The sequence below is a fragment of the Meleagris gallopavo genome, chromosome 7 (genome assembly GCF_000146605.3).
Source record: "Meleagris gallopavo isolate NT-WF06-2002-E0010 breed Aviagen turkey brand Nicholas breeding stock chromosome 7, Turkey_5.1, whole genome shotgun sequence".
NCBI lineage: Eukaryota > Metazoa > Chordata > Aves > Galliformes > Phasianidae > Meleagris > Meleagris gallopavo.
In genome coordinates, this window is record NC_015017.2 from 14,350,317 (window position 1) to 14,366,375 (window position 16,059).

Consider the following 16,059-nt stretch of genomic DNA (forward strand, 5'->3'; position numbering starts at 1 on the left):
CGGCCGCCGAGGCACGGACCGGGGCATGCAGCGGTGCCCGCGCCCAGCAGGTGGGGCTGCAGCCTGCGCTGTGCTCGGCACCAGTGCGTGCTGCCGCTGCCTTCGGCCTGGCCGTGCAACCGGCGTGCCGAGCGATCATCAGCCTTTTGTTAAGGTGTGCTGCGGCGGGGTTTTAAACGGTGTCGTTCTGTTCGTCTCAGTTTTCCCCTGAGGAACTCACGCTCCGGTCCTCACTCGTTGGGTGTCCTGGGCCCGTCTGGGCACTGAAGGAGAGCAAGGCAGGATGGAGAAGTCAGGTTTTTTATTGTTTTTTTTTTTTTCCTTTTTTGGCAGCAGAAATTAGCGCTGCTTTGCCATCTTGTGTGATGCTGCGTTATGTGGGAAGTCTGGGCATCCTTTCAAGGCAATGGAGGCTTACAGCTAAAACACTGAATCGTGTCAAACCTTTTGGCTTGCCTGAGTGGCTTTGAGTGAAGAGGAGCTGTCTTGGGTTGCAGATAAAATATACAATATAGTTTAAGTAACAGAACTTACTTTTTTTTGACATTTTTAAAACAAAACATAAAAATTAAAAATTAGGGCAACAAAAACATAAAACTAGCAGGTTGGATGCACATGCTTTACAGGATCTATGGCCTAGATAGGTAACTTGAATACTGGGTTCCCAAACTAAGTGTCTTGAGTTAGGTAGTGCCTTCAGCTGTGCCAGATGACAAGGGCCTTCTTCGAGATCTCATTTAAACTAATAACTGATTTTTCTAAATACCTGACTTGGGGGGAGGGAGGAAGACTAGTGGTAAATTTCAGGAAATGCTTCTGAGAATATTTCAGGTAGACTTGCATGCAGAGGCATATACTTACCCTAGTAAATGTGTGTCTCTTTTACAGAACGGTGAAGGAAATCACCTTGACAGGGCATGAGTTCAGTGCAACTTCACAGGATCAGTGATGAGAATCAGAAACCATGGGTTAAGTGATGGTCTGTTACAACCAAAGGAAACTGCAGTGCATTACTCTTATTTCAGTGCAGTGTTTTCCTGTTTTTCTGATTGCCAGCAGAACCAGATCCTGAATGGACAGCTTTGCATGTAGGTTTGAATCCTGAGCTGGACCCAGACTTACTTTCTGCCGTGTAGATTAGTTGCCATCTGAAGTGCTTTGTGCCAGCTCAACAGTGAACAGAATTTTTGCTTGCTTTAAGCTTCTTGAACTGGACCCTAAAATACCTTGTCTGCATGTATCTGACATTCTTCTGGAAGAAAAAAATAAGCAAACAAGGATAATCTAAGTTTTATTACAGAATGTGTTTATTACTCATTCTAGTGAATACTCAGAAATGCTAAGCAGCAACCAACAGTATCTTGAGAAATTGAAGCTATATCTTCCACAGCTCTTGCATATGAAGCTATGGAAGTAGTGTGCAAGTCTACATAGGGTAATGGGAAAGCACTATGGGTTTATTTGTTGTTGTGTTGTGCCCCAAGCTTTTCTAGACTTGAGTAAGGCCAGCCTTCTCTTCTTCTTCTGCCTTCTCTCTCTGCTGCCTACAGCCCTCCTGGGAAGCCATGGAAAGATGCTGCTCTGGAGACACAAAGTGAAGTGATGTCAGGGAGTGTTCTTCTGCTGTCCCTGTGAGGAAAGGGAGTTGCCCTGCCTCTTTGCTGTCCACCTCTGGGCAAAATCTGTCTCTTTGGCAGAACCAAAGATTAGAGTCTCACAATAAGAAGAAAATTTTTTAAAATTGTATTAGAGGAAGGTAATAAAGAGGTTATACTCTTGTAATGTAACTTAAATTTTTGAGTTGTTGAGAAACCTAGTGTTTCACTTCTCACTGCAGTGTAAATTGACTACTTTCCTTATTCAGTGTTCTTCTGAACAAGGCTGTAGTTGGTATACTGCTCCACGTTGTTTCTGTCATTTGAATATCTCCCGCAATTTACTTAGGAAATATGTGCTGTTAAGTTAACAGCAACATGAAATGCATTTATGTGGAATGGCTGCTATTTTTCTTACGGTTAGTGTAATTAGTTGCCTGAAATTAAGGGGAGTTTAGATTGTTTTTATGCTCTTGATACTCTTTACAAAATGATGATGAGTGTGAATATCAAGGGACAGATCTGATGTAATATTTTGCTCTGTCTTTGAGTAGTTGCATTGTGAAAGTACAGGTAAAGATTAAAAAAATACAGTGGGACTGTCATTGATGATCAAGAAAATAGTTGGAGATGTTATTATTTTTTTCATTGAAATGGGCTCTTTTTTTCTGTTATTTGTTTAAGTGATGATACAAAATTAAGGAAAAAAAGAACATGTTTTTTGAAGTGATCAATGTACTCAATGTACCATCAGAACAATTATCCACCTGTAGTCCCCATGTCATCCTCTTGGAGGCAGTGAGTACATGAATGACACTTGTAAGCAGATTTGGTATGTGACTAGTCTGGTGGAAAAAATGCGGAGGGATTTGTTGTAGGTGGTGTGGGGAAAGGTTTCCAAATGGAATTGGTTACAACCATTGCCACTTGTTGCATTAGTCCCTAGCACGTGAGTGTGTGTAAGTATAGTCCTGTATCAAAAATCTCTGCAGAAGACTCGTCTTTGCTGACGGTTTATAATCTCTCTTGGGGGCAATTATGTTGTGGTAAAGAACTGACATTCAAGACGTCCAAGAATCAGATGTAGAGTTCAAAAAAGTGGTTTCTCTAAGTGTGGATTTATCAGTTTTATTCAGTGTGTCTTTCCAACAATGATTGAGTACAGAAATGAATGAAATAAAAAAATAATAAGCTAACTTTTTTTTTTTACTATTTTTATCTTTCAAAAGTAAATCAGATATTCTTTATAGTAAGTATCTTCATCTGGGAACAGAGCCAGCCAAAATTTCTTTCATAGCTGTATCATGACACAGTAGTATGTTTGGATAACTGTACAGGTATTATAATAAAAACCTCTGTGTCCTTCTATTTCTTTTTAAACTTGATTCATGATTACATCTGATTCTTATTACGCTGTGTATTTAAAATCTTTGAGAGTGTGAGTGTGCACAGTGGCACATGCCCTCTTACCTTTTTTGGGAAAGAAAACATATGAAGTTGAAGTACCTGAAAAGACAAAAGGATTTACACAGTGGGAAGGCTCTGTGGGAGTAGGAAGAGCATGAATTTAATAAGCCATGGAGATTTTTCATAGTAAGTAATGAAAAATTATTATTGTTTTCGAAAGGCAAAGGTATAGGTTGTATAATGTCATGTTTTTAGTAGCTGGTTTTTTTTTTTTTAAGGAGGACGAATACTTAATCTGCCAGTCTGTACAGATGGGTCAGTATTCTGAAATTCCTCTAGACATTTATGATTCTCTTTAGCAGATATCGTATTTGTATAAATCTGATAGGCTTTGTCAGTTATGTGGTTAAAGAGTACTTATTTGTTCATCTGCATAATTGGAAATTAATCTTATTTAGAAAAGCTGTAAGGAATCATTAATTTTTATTGCCAGATTTTTCCCAGTAGCAAACCACCACAGTACAGGCTACAGCTTCTCCTCTGTCTCGTGCTCATTGTAGAAGAGACAGAGCTATTTTTAACATTTACACAGGCTAGATAAATGATTCCTCGTTCTGTGTGGTTTGGAGCTGGATCTGTGGAGCGTTTCATAATCATACCCTTTTTATGGTTTGTTTGAATTTGATCACTGGCTGATTTCATGCATTGATAATGACTGCTTAGGTTGCCTGTTTCTCAGCATAAATTCACCTCAGACTTCTACTTTGACAGTGCTCTGTGTTTCCGTCCGCATGAAGATACAGAACTGAAATTGCTTTGCTTTCTTTACAAATGACTCAGAGTGTGCTTGTCCTTCCCTAAAATGTTGCCAGCGTGTGAAGGATTTTCAATGAGCAGTGCTATAAGGCAGCATCTGGGAAGGTTTGGAGCTGCACTGGTGTGCCAGTGCACTGTGACAGAGGAGCAGGGCTGAAGCCAAGGCTCTGTAGCACTGTAGATCGTATTGGTTGCATACTGGAAGTTTTGTTTATGTCACTTAGTTCCTTTTGAGCTCATTAAATACTACTGCCATAATGTGGAGTGGACTTCCCAGTAGAGGTGAGTATGATTTTTTTTTTTTAAATTAAACTTCACTGAATTGCCTTGTGATGCGATATTAGTAGTGAATGCTTACGTGTTCAGCAGTATTTCTGTACTCATGTTGTTTGTATATTAGTTACTCCAGTGGAAATGTTAAGAAAAATGACAATATATATCATACATAAATTCTTCTCTTATTTCAATATTCAGAGTAACACTAAATGTGTGGCAGGCTCCCATTCCTTGCTTGCTGCTTGCAGAGGGCATCTTTTCACTAGGTGACTTCCTATGTGTTTTAAGTGTTTCTGAAACATGTTAGTAGTGCTGTATTATTGCTATAGGAAGGAACTAATTAACAGTGTGACTAAATACCCCTTGCAAGAGCTTGCTTTTTGGCTTGTTAAATCTCAAATTATAATTAAATGCAAAGCACAAGAGCTGTTGGATTCTTCAGATAAGCTATGAAAGTGAAGAAGGAAATAAATTGTATACTGGATTTGACATGTTGTCTATGTCTGTCATTGTTAATATTAAAAGTTATGACCTGTCATGCCCAGGATAGCATCCGATAATTCATTTACACTGACAGCTTGCTTTGAGAAGGGTATAAAATGACTGTCGCTTCTCCCTAATCAGTTAAATTTGAGATTTAGTGCAGTAAGTTTTACTTAAGGGAACAGATGCTGTGCTGAAGGTAGTCTGTGAAGTTGTGGTAATAAATCTTTAAGCTTGACAGAAGCATTATTGAAAACTGAATGAACTTTGTACCTGTTCAAAAAAAAAAAAAGTTTGAGAATTTATCTATAGCAGAGCACTTAAAAAATTAAATTCATTAAGCACTGTTGTTGTGCTAATATGTTGCGTTCTGAGACCTGCTATGATTTGATTTCGATCTTCTGATAGTAAGTATTTTAGTTAAAGAAGGGAAGAAGCTGAAAAATACTTATTAATGTTTTTCCTGCTTGCTAAAAATGTCTGTGCTTTCTGTGTAAAGACTGCTGTGTTTTCTGTTGGTTTTTTTTTTTTAACAAGGAACTAGGACAGCTCATGCATTTTCCTGCTAAATATATTTATGAGGCAGCTGTTTTATAGCTTTCAGCTCTAAAGTTATAGATAAGTGTATATTTGTTTGACAGAAGATTCGAGAATTTCCATTTGCTGCCAGTACATGTAAAGCTTGGCTAAGCAGACTGCATCAGGAGCACACACCATTTGTATTAGCCAATCTGTCTTTGCAAGTCCCAGGGCCACTATCTTGCTAGAAGCCACTGTGTGCTTTTGAAAGCATGAAATTAGTTTTATACTGAGCACATGGTTTCTCATTTAGCAGTTCTTTTTATGGTAATGGTCAATTTCTGGTTCAGTGCCAGAATTTTGGTGTTCTGTCAAAGCTGATAGCTTTTGCTAAGGTGTTCTTTGGAGATAACCTCCCCTCTCCCCTCCCTCCCCCTCTACAATAAAGAAAAACATACACACAGAAAACCAGTAGACAAAACCAACAACAAAAGCAGGTGAGGGGGGGGAGTCTAGGGAGATCCTAATAAAGGAAAATTGTTCCCAGTGACTATTCATGTTTCAGTTAGCATTTTGGAGTTGTTTGGTAGTTTTTCATAGAACATTCCTAAGCATATTTTTATTCGTGATGTAAAAATATTAAACTGATTGTCACCTTCTTAAGATTCATACAGAATTTTTGAATCACTTTGCAATAAGCTTCTATTGTGACATGGAAAATTACTGTCCCCTGATGATATCTTACTCTGTGTGTTTATTCAGTGATCAAAGACAAAGTGCACTTGACACATGTCTGTGAGGCACCCTAAACATCCAGGGGAGTCATTCTAGAATGCAACTATAGAATGTGTTACAGGGTCTATCTGGAAACTTTTAGAAGTTGCTGTAAGTTGTTAGTAAATACTTTTTTTTTTTTAACCCTTTTGTAAAGCATATAATCTGTAAATTGATTAGGCAGCTGTTTTTTAACCTGTATTTCATTCTTAAAATCATATAATAATTTGAGTTGGAAGGGACCCTAAACGGTAATCTAGTCTAATTCCCCTGCAATGAGCAGGGACATCTGCTGCTAGATCAGGTTGCTCAGAGCCCTGTCCAGCGTGACCTTGAAAGTCTCCAGGTACAGGGCATGCACAACTTCTGTGGACAACCTGCGCTAGTGCCTCACTACCCTTAGCACAAAAAACTTTTTCTTTATATGCAGTCTAAACCTTCCCTTGTCCTGTCACCACAGACCCTGTGAAAAAGCCTGTCACCTTTCTTACAGCCTCCCTTTTGATAGTGAAAGACTGCTCTCAGATCTCCCCGAGTCTTCTCTTCTCTATGCTGAACAGCCCCAGCTCTCTCAACATGTCTTCATAGGGGAGTTGGATTGTTTCTGTGGCCCTCCTCTGTATGTCCTCTAACAGGTCTATGTTGTTCCTTTCTGAGGACTCCAAATATGGACACAGCACTCCAGGTGAGCTCTGGCCAGTGCAGAGTAGTAGAGGGGTAGGGTCACCTTCTTCCACCTGCTGGCCACGTTTCTTGTGATGCAGTCCTGGATAGGATTGGCTTTCTGGCTTATGAGAGTACATTTCTGGTTCATGTCCAGCTTCCCATCCACCACTACTCCCAAGTCCTTTTCAGCAGGTTTGTGCTCAGTTTTTTTCATCCCTCAACTTGTATTGATAGTGATGATTGCCATGACCTAGATGGCTTTGTTGAATGTGTTGAGGTTTTCCTGGGCCCACTGCTAGAGCCTGTCTAGGCTTCCATAAGTTGTCCCACCTGCACCATGCAGCTTTGTGTCATCTGCAGCTTGGTGAGAGTGCTCTTGATCCCAGTGTTGACATCATTGATGGAGGTATTCCTGAAGGACATGACTCATCGCTGATCTCCATAGAGACATGGAGCTATTGACCATCAGTCTCTGAGTACAGTCTTGCAACCAATTCCTCGTCCATCAAACAGTTCAACTAATCAAATCCGTAGATTTCCAATTTGGAGAGAAGAATGTTGTGAGGGATGGTGTCAAAGGCCTTGCTGAAGTCCAGAACAATGACATCAATGGCTCTTCTTTCTGATGCGTTTATGCTGTTGTTGAAAGCCTCTAGGCTGATCAGGAAGGACTTGCCCTTGGTGAAGCCATGCTGATTGTCTCATATCACCTCTTTCTATTCTGCATACCTTAACACAGCTTCCAGGAGGATCTATTCTGTTATCTTCTTCAGCACAGATGTGAGACTGAATCATGGAAGAACATTCTACCTCTGCCAGATTAAAAATTGTTCCCTTAATAGCAGCTACTCATAGTGAAAAATGAAGGTGATTAATATTGTACTGTTAGGCTTCACTTGGATTACTTTATCCAGTTTACATTAATCTCTGTTGTATACTAGGAAACTTTAAACTGTGCTGCTTTTGGTAAGAGTTTTCATAATTCTGATTTGATCCTACAATGAGCAATTTTTATGATGTAACTCTTTTTCTTGCCAAGTTGTGTCAACTGGGGACAAAATCTGTGTTTTGTGTGGAAGGCCTAGTGGGCTCTAGAACTGATGGGTGTCATCTCTAAGTACTGAGGAAAAATCCTGATCAGCTATTAGTATACCTTTTTTTGGGAAAGAAGCTGGAGGTCAACCTGCTAAGAGGTAAACTGAAGTGGATGTAGCAGTTCTTGATTATTCCATCATCATGGAGGAAGAAGTGGAATCTCTGGAGAATGCTACTAAAAATCTCATTGGAAGGTAGCAGAACATCAGTTCAACAAAGCCCCTTTCTCAAAGTCATGGTTTTTGGAGCATCCTGTAGTCATGAAGTTGATGCAAACTGACAGCTTGTTTTTTATGCAGCTTGAAAAAAGATGGTTGCTGTCATTTTAGGACCTTTGAATAAATACGTGCTTGCTGTCATTTTAGGACTTCTGAATAAATTTGCTTGCTATCCTCCAGCACATGTTTAAAGGCTACCAGGCAGAAAACATCATTACAAACATTTGGAAAATGACGTGTGACATGTCACTACCATAGCATATAAAACTTGTTTTATTTCTGTAAGTACTTTAGCTGGAATGCCTTTCCTTATCCTTTTATTCTTTGTGAGATTCTTTTTTATGTGCTTTTTATAGCTATAAATGTATGCTTGTCACATTTCAAGCTGGCTAGTTCTTTGTTCCAAGACTTTGTTGCATGTAAGGTACGTTTAGCTCCAGAGATATTGCATCTTCTTCCAAGTGTCTTTACTGCTGTGTATTTCTCTTCCTGTCATTTCACATTGGTACATAACGAGAGAAGCAAGATCCAGAATACTAGTTAAACTGGACAGAGCTTCCTAGTAGGGAACTCTACATCTTCAAGAGAGCATTTCTGTTTCAGATTGATGATTTTCACATGGCACCATAATTTCTTCTTCTTTAGAAGATCCTTTAGAAGACATAAATGTTAAAGCATGGGGTCTTTATTATTCGAGTGTTCTGGGGATAGCAGCTTCACTACTGCAAGTTTACTTACAAGAAGATCTTGAAAAAGAGGATGCTGTAAGCTAAAAGGAAAAAATAACTGGGGAAGTGGTTTAGAGTTGTAAGCTATTCTGTGTTGATGACTTGACTTTGTGATTTGAGACTAGGCAAGCTCTGTTTAGAAATCTTGGATTTGTCTTCTTCAGTGAAGGTCATTAATGATTCCTGCCAAGAGAGCAGAGTAAGCTGACACTGCAGCAGTCCTGTCGAAGCCTACTGCTGAAGCTGGAGTTTCAGCATGTTGTTCCCTGCCGATAAGCTAGAGAGCCAGGCAGGAGTTGAGATGTTCTGGAAGCCTCACCCAGAATGTTCAGCCAAGAAGCTGTGCTTTTTTCTATATGCTTTCTGTTTTGTTGGATTCTGAGCAGTGCTCATAATGTGCCTTTCAAGAGAAAATGAACCGAATAACTTTCCTTTCATGTAGGTTTTTTGTTCCTGTTTTCTTTTCTGATGGGAGGAAAGCAGAGTACTTTTTGATCTGTAAGGACGAAAAAAGTTTGCTTCTGTATTGACCAGCAGCTGGGCAGATGAAAGGCTATATTCATTAGCCTTGGGTAGCTCTTGGACCTACCCTGAGCAGAGCTTTTTTTTGTGCATGATCAGTGCAGACCTTCAAATTAATGATCAGTGCTTTTTCAAATTAAGAGATGGTACTTATCGAATTCTTAAGGTGTGTCGTAGGAGCTGAGTGAAAAAATACACTGTGAAAGCTTGATGGGCAAACATTTCTTGCTAGGCAGTGTGAAAATGTCAAACTTCTGGCTAGATGAGAGTTCTTGGAGAGATGTGTTTTGTAACATCATGTAGTAGTTTCTGCAGTATCTCTGAACAGCATATAAGACCTATGCTCTGATCAGTACATGGGCTTGAAGTCCTGTTCTTGAAGGATTGGAGGTAAACAGCTGTTTACACATGCAGGGAATTCTGAGTTGTCTGTGTGTCGTTTTGGTTTGTTTCTCCCTTGTGTTAGAGTTGTTCAGTTGGATGCTATTTATGTTCCTACTGAGCCAGAGGAAGAGACAGAGAACAGGTCCCTAGTGTGCTGGTTAGAACCTTTTCTTGAGCTGAGAATCTATCTAGGAACTCTCCTCTGCTCTTTTAAAAATAAATTATATATGTAAAAAACATACGTAGAAATTAGCAGCCTATGTGGTTTTCTGTCAAATAATTTAATGCAGGACAGTGGTACCATTGTTTCCCTTGTGCTCTCTTTAAGCATTCATCAACAACATAATTCAGAATTTATCAGCTGGAATCTTGTGAATTTCGCTCAGGGAACTCCATTTCCTTTCTTTCTTAAGAAGAAATCCACAAAGGGTGTTCCTAAAATTGTTCTTCATTTTGCTCAACTTGGATTTTAAATTTTTGTATATGGGCATTCAACTTCTCACTCAGCATAGAGTGTTCGTAATGATGGCATCCCGAATTATTGTGTTTCATAAAAGGTAGAATGAAATCATGGTCCTGGGAGTCAGTAGAAAAGGAGTCTCTCTTTTTTTTTTTAATCAGCAGAACAGACTGAAGAGGACCGTGGAGAAAATAAAGAGGTGAGGAAGATTTCTAGGCTTTGGAGTGGCACATCTGGATAAAAAGTCACAGAAATCACTTCATCAAGAAAATGCAGACTAGTTGGAAAGAACTGAAGTTTTATTGTTAGGAATTGCAATTAGTGTACTGTGGCCAAGTTTGTTAGCAACAAGGCTGGAGCCTGGTGTGTCTCTAGTAAGGTTCTGGATAGTAACAATCCCCATTGTATTAAACAGTCACTGTAATGTCCTCTTTTTATTTATTTTTTTAAAGAAACATAAGTAGCACTTGGCACTTGGCATGCCCAGACTGCTGAAAATAAGATACAAGTTGCTGTGGCTAGTAAGCAGGGCACAGGCTTCATAAATTCAAAGCTGAAATACCAGAAACTTATTTGCTTAGGATTAAATCATCATGGAAGCATTCTGAGCTTTTTTTGTTGTGATATGGTTAACAGGAATGTTTATCTGAAACTTGTAACACCAGATTTTTTGTTAAGAACTATTGACAGAAACAAGATCTGGCAGAAACAACTAAAAATATTTTTGTTGCTTCTTCATTTTGTTTATCATTTGCTAGCATTTGCTCATTTTAGTGATTTTTTTTTCCTTTCTAGCAAGTATTTCTCTTTGCAAGAAAGATTTTTGCTCTTCCTTATTTCCTCCTTCCTCTGGAGAGACAAGTGAAAACACTTTGTTGTAGAGATTACTTAATATTACTTGAATGGGATAAAATATTTTGGTTGACATTGTTCTCTCTGTTACATGGCAGACTTCTGTACTGAAGCCATTCTTACTGCATGGTACCTATGCAGTTGGTATCATTTTGTGGGAAATGTTTTTGAATTAGATGATCAGTAAAGCTTAAAATCCAAATTAATAAAGTAATAATTTAGGAACTCGTTGAATTGCCTGTAATCTAGTTATGATTTGTAAGGGAATATTTACTCATAAATATTTGGATGGAAAAGCTATAGATCAAAATGCTTTATAAATTCCTAAATTCTAGAAAATGTTCATTGCAAATAGGCAGTATTTGATACTTGCAGTTTTCACATTGTTCACCATCAGTTATTCAGTAGAGGCAGAAATATTCTGCTGCTTTTATCTATATCAAGATACCCAATAGCAAAGCAGAGTGAGAAAAACAAGAAAATAAATTAGAAAAAAATTTTAGTGTTTTGTGTTGCTTTGTATTTGAATAAATATATTGTATTTCACCTTTTTATCTGTGCTTATAAACAAAATTTAATGTACAGTTCCTTTATCTTTAAAAGTCCGTTTTATGCCTAATAGGCATGTTATTAAATTGAACAGCATTCAAAAGCCGTTAAGAATGGCTTTCTAAATAATAATTTTATCAGATGATTTAACTTCTATTATTATTATTATTATTATTATTTTCAAGTAAAAATTCTAGCTGCCTTCACTGAAAGAAGAACGAAAAGATTTGTGGAGTTCTTTGATCGCTAGCTTACGTATGCCTGCATAGTGGTCTTTTATATACAAGAAATACATTTGGAGGACTGTTAATTTATTGAAGACCAAGCATCACTCTGAAATTTACAGTCCCATTTGAAGTTAAGGCTATAGATTTCAGTCACACTTTACGTCAAGATTCCAATGGCAGAAGGAAAAAGCAGATTTTAGTAAAGCTCCTGTCTGTTGTGCTTAATTGCTCTGGACTCCTACCGTGGCAAAGACAGGCCTTGCTTATAATCATAACTTGTATCTTTTTTTGCTTAAATACTTAGTAGATTATGGAATGACAGAATTTTTTTAGAGTCAATGTAGTAATTTTTCCATTTTTACATTTTTACCCAAGTTACTTTAGGTGTTTTAAATAGCTAAGATAGAAATGCAGATGACAATAGTTGTCATGAATTAATTGAATAACTAAGGAGTGGAGAGCAAGAGTGCGTTCTTTCTGCTGGTTGCTGATTAGCAGCCAATTCAGCTACTCTGAGTCTGATTCCTGCTGCAGCAGAGGTTTTCATTCTCAAGACTGACAGCTGCATACTGCACAGAAGGGAGCTGATCCAGCCCTTCTGAAACAGGATATGCCTCATTTGTTCAACACTGATCTCTCTGTGGCAAAGACACTGCTTGAGAAATGTCAGGGATTTGGAAAGATTGGGTGAGGTGCCTGTGTGCAAGATAGAGCATGCACTGAACTTGGGTGAAAAAATAGCAATTTTTAGTGTCCTTAATGGTCACAAAACATGTAGCTAGAAATGTGTTGTAAAATGCTCCACAATAGCAATTCTTGATGAGTGGTGTTAATCTGTAAGAAAATCGTAAATACACTACTTCATCTGAAACTGAAATTTTTTTACTCATACATTATTTTTTAAACCACCTGTTGAATGAACATGTAGTTTATTGCTTGCTGTTAGAGTTCTAGTAGACATTGTTTTGCAAATTCAACATTTCAGGCGTTAAATACGTGTAAGAGTGACGTCAGTAATGGTGTAGAGAGACAGTGGTGGACTGCTTGAAGAACCACTTACGGTTTTTCTTTACTTCTTTTTTTTCTTTTTTCCTCTTTGTCCTTGCTGCTGAATGCTCAAGGAACATGCTTGTGCCATTGTGATGGGGAACAATTTGCTGCCAGAGTGAAGTAAAGTCTGAAGGGACATCTACTAATTAACTGAAAATAATGAGAACAATCTTTCTGTTACACAGATCAAAGTGAACTTGTTACCAGGATGTTTGGAAGCCAAGGATTTTGTAAGCTACGTATGGTCTAGCCTCATTCTCTTGCTATAAACAAATTCAGAATCAAACTCATATCCACTGAGTTTGGAAGATTTTGAGGACCAAAGGAATCACCAAGTCCTAATCTCCTTAATTCTTTTAATTCCTTCTTTATGAGAAATTTCTCTCTCTAGTATGCAACTCTATGGTGTTAAATAACTGCAATTGAACTAGAACATGTTATTTAGAGAAACATCCAAGTTCAATTTAAGGACTTCAGGACTTGATAAATTCAGTTGTTATACTGCTGAACTGTTTAAATTATCCATTAACTTAACTGCTGAGAATTGCATTTTAATACTAATCTGAATTTTCTGTATTACAAGCCTGGAGTTGTCTTCTTTTACTGTTGGATATGTCTCCTTTTCTGTCTAGGTAGCTTGGGCAAGTCCATTGCTGTTTGTATTAAGTGTGCTATTGCAAACACAAATTGTAACAGCTGGAAGAAGCATCTCTTACCTTTTCTTTCAAAAACTTGAGTCATAGCAGTGATCTCAGGAACTCCCCTAGTGAATCAGAATTACAACTTTGCCTCCTCAGTAGCAGAATGGTGAGTCCTGGCTTTTTAAGTCTTCACAATGTACTCTTACCAGTGGTAGATACTCTTTCATCTAGAACTGAATGCGTAAAGCTCTCTTTCTTAGTATCAGGTTAGGAGTTATCAATATCAGGTTAGTGCTACCAGTATTTCTCCAGATTTTTCTGGACTTCTACTTTCCTTGCTCTACTGCAGTGAGTTTTCAGCTGGCAAGATCAAACTTTTCTCAGAGAGCACTTGTGAAGGGACAGTTGTTTTCCAGGCTGAATCAACTGCATGTGATATAGCTGGCTCTCTTAGTTCTTCTGTAAAAATTAGCCCCAATTTCTAACACCGTATGTTAAATATAGAGACAGTTTTGTAGCTTGATATTGTCCCGGATAGCATTTACATATGATTGTGCAGTGATTTCTAGCACTTAAACATGTTACAACTATTGGTTGCTTTTTTTGTGTGTGTGTGGATCTTAATATCAAAGGGGACTTTAGTTGGAGTTCCTTCTATCACATGTAACATTTCACGTAAGTTTCTCAGTATTAGTTCCAAAGACTTTCACTTATCTAAAGTGTATTTTCAATAAACACAAAAAACAGGAAATACCATATCTTCTACCTATTTTCTTAGTTTTTATAAAGACATGGCATGTGACTTACTGGGCAGAATCTTTCCTATATTTTATAAAGTCGTTTTGGAACTGTCTGCCCACAATCCAATCATGTAAATAATTTCATGGAATCTTTTTCATTTCATCACTACTAGTACCTGGAATGCTTGCCAGATACTCCTTGGTATTTTCCCATTTCATTGTTAGGAAAAATATCACACCATGTGATATTCAGGCTATTATCCTTGGGATGTCTTCAGCTCATTCGTAGCACGCTCATAGCACCTACATCCATCCATCGATCCATACACAAAGCTTTCTTTCTGTAGTTTGTGGGAGGGGTGGAAGCACAGCGTAAGCATATTAATTTATTTGGATGACTAATTCCTTCCTGTTTTACTTTAAATAGTGCTTAGAATTTAGTTGCACAGAACCTCCTGGACAACGCTTTCCTGTTAACAGGCTTATTCTTAAGCCTGTGACTGTAAAGCATGATGCTAATCTTTCTAAATTTTGCAAATTGATGTTCAGGATTTCTGACTCTAATGAAATTGCTGCCAGAATATGGTATTTTTCTGTTAGCAAAATTTCTCCCAAAGAAATGGAAGTGAAAAAGCTCTATACATTTAGATTTTGTTGTGAATTTATTTGATTTCTCTATCACTTGTAAACTCAACCTTTTAGTGTAATAAGCTGCCGATTATCTAATCAGGGTGTTAGGGTGATCTCTGATCTGTATGTATCTGTATGTGTGCCTCTATTCAGAGCGGAAGGCTTTTGAGTGTGCAGGCCACTGATAAATCCAAAAAATGTTTCAGTTGAGTGTTTTAAGAAAGAAAAATCACAGCTATGGTTGTATTAGAAAAGGAAGTAATTTTGCAGCAGTTTCTACTGTAGGGACACTCAAACTAAAATAGAAACAGACTTCTCTCTTCTGTATGCCATTCAGTGTCTGGTATAAATTGCTCACTTCTGAATTGTCTATGTTTTTCCTGCTACATGAGCCCTACCTCTAGTTCCGTGTAGTTACACCAAGCCAGTTACTTTTCTTCCATAACAATGTCTTACATTCTTGTAGTCCAAACTGAAAACAGTGTTTTATTTTCATGCAATCACATAGAAATAACTCCTCCCCTTTTCTTACATTTGTGTCAAATTTCAGAACTGATTTTTTTTCTCAACTGTGAAGTCAAAATATGGAGTGCTTCCATGTGATTTATGTTCTTTTAGCTCTAGAATTAACTTAAGTTTAACATGTATAAACTTTTTTTATAATAAATAACTGCTCTGATTTTTTTTTTTAATGTTTTAATGTTTTTAATGACAAACCTAATGTTGCCTGTTACACTTCATGTTTCAGCTTTGAAAGAATCTGAGTACTTTGAAATACATAGTGTTGGAAGTTGCTAGTAACTGCTGAACGAAAGGATTTACTTTTTTTGGTAAATAAAACATAGCAAGTGAGAATTTGGAAGGAAAATTATTTTCATCTCAGGTAATGAGATTGGCTCAGTTTCCTTAAAAATGACAACGAGCAGAAGTGTTTTTCCTCTTCTTTGTCATCCACCATCCACAAGTACATCTGAGGTTTCTGGTCTTTGGCTTTAACTGCTGTTAAGTTTTCATTATAAATGTGCCACCCACTAGAGCAAAAGGCCCGTCAGCAAATATTTATTAATGTTATCTTCTCCCAGACACATTTGCATAGTAATTTCTTGCTAGATTTCCATGCTTCTAGTTGTCAAATCTATTCTGTTTCTTGTCAGCTTCACCATAGGGTTTGAAAACGGTAATAAGAATTGGTGGGGATGCGAAGCATGGAGGCCTAATAAAATGTCTTTAAAAACAAAAGTCAGAATTGATATTGTGAGTAATAATGAAGAATACCTGTCAGTGAATATCGAATAAGGGGAATGTCCATGTGGAGGTATTATGTATCTTGATTTCAAAAATATATAATTGTTCTTATTTCCTTGTAAGGGGAAAGAGTCACCCCTACATCCTCCCCCATTCCACCCTCTCTCCCTTCCCCTCCTCCC

General features: G+C 37.8%; 1 protein-coding gene across 6 annotated transcripts in view; it reads left to right on the forward strand.

Moving 5' to 3' along the window:
- The window catches only part of ZNF385B (zinc finger protein 385B), a 153,627-nt gene that overhangs the window by 32,439 nt on the left and 105,129 nt on the right, over positions 1-16,059 (forward strand). For 3 of the 6 annotated variants that reach the window (XM_010713542.3, XM_010713540.3, XM_031554191.1), the window contains exon 1: positions 3,687-4,100. The exons of the other annotated variants lie outside the window; for them this stretch is intronic. Coding sequence is in view for 1 of the 3 variants with exons in the window: in XM_010713540.3 (XP_010711842.1) it covers positions 4,076-4,100 (25 nt within the window). In the remaining 2 variants the exon portion in view is untranslated. Of the gene's footprint in view, positions 1-3,686; positions 4,101-16,059 lie in introns of those variants that run through there. 6 annotated transcript variants of the gene reach the window in all.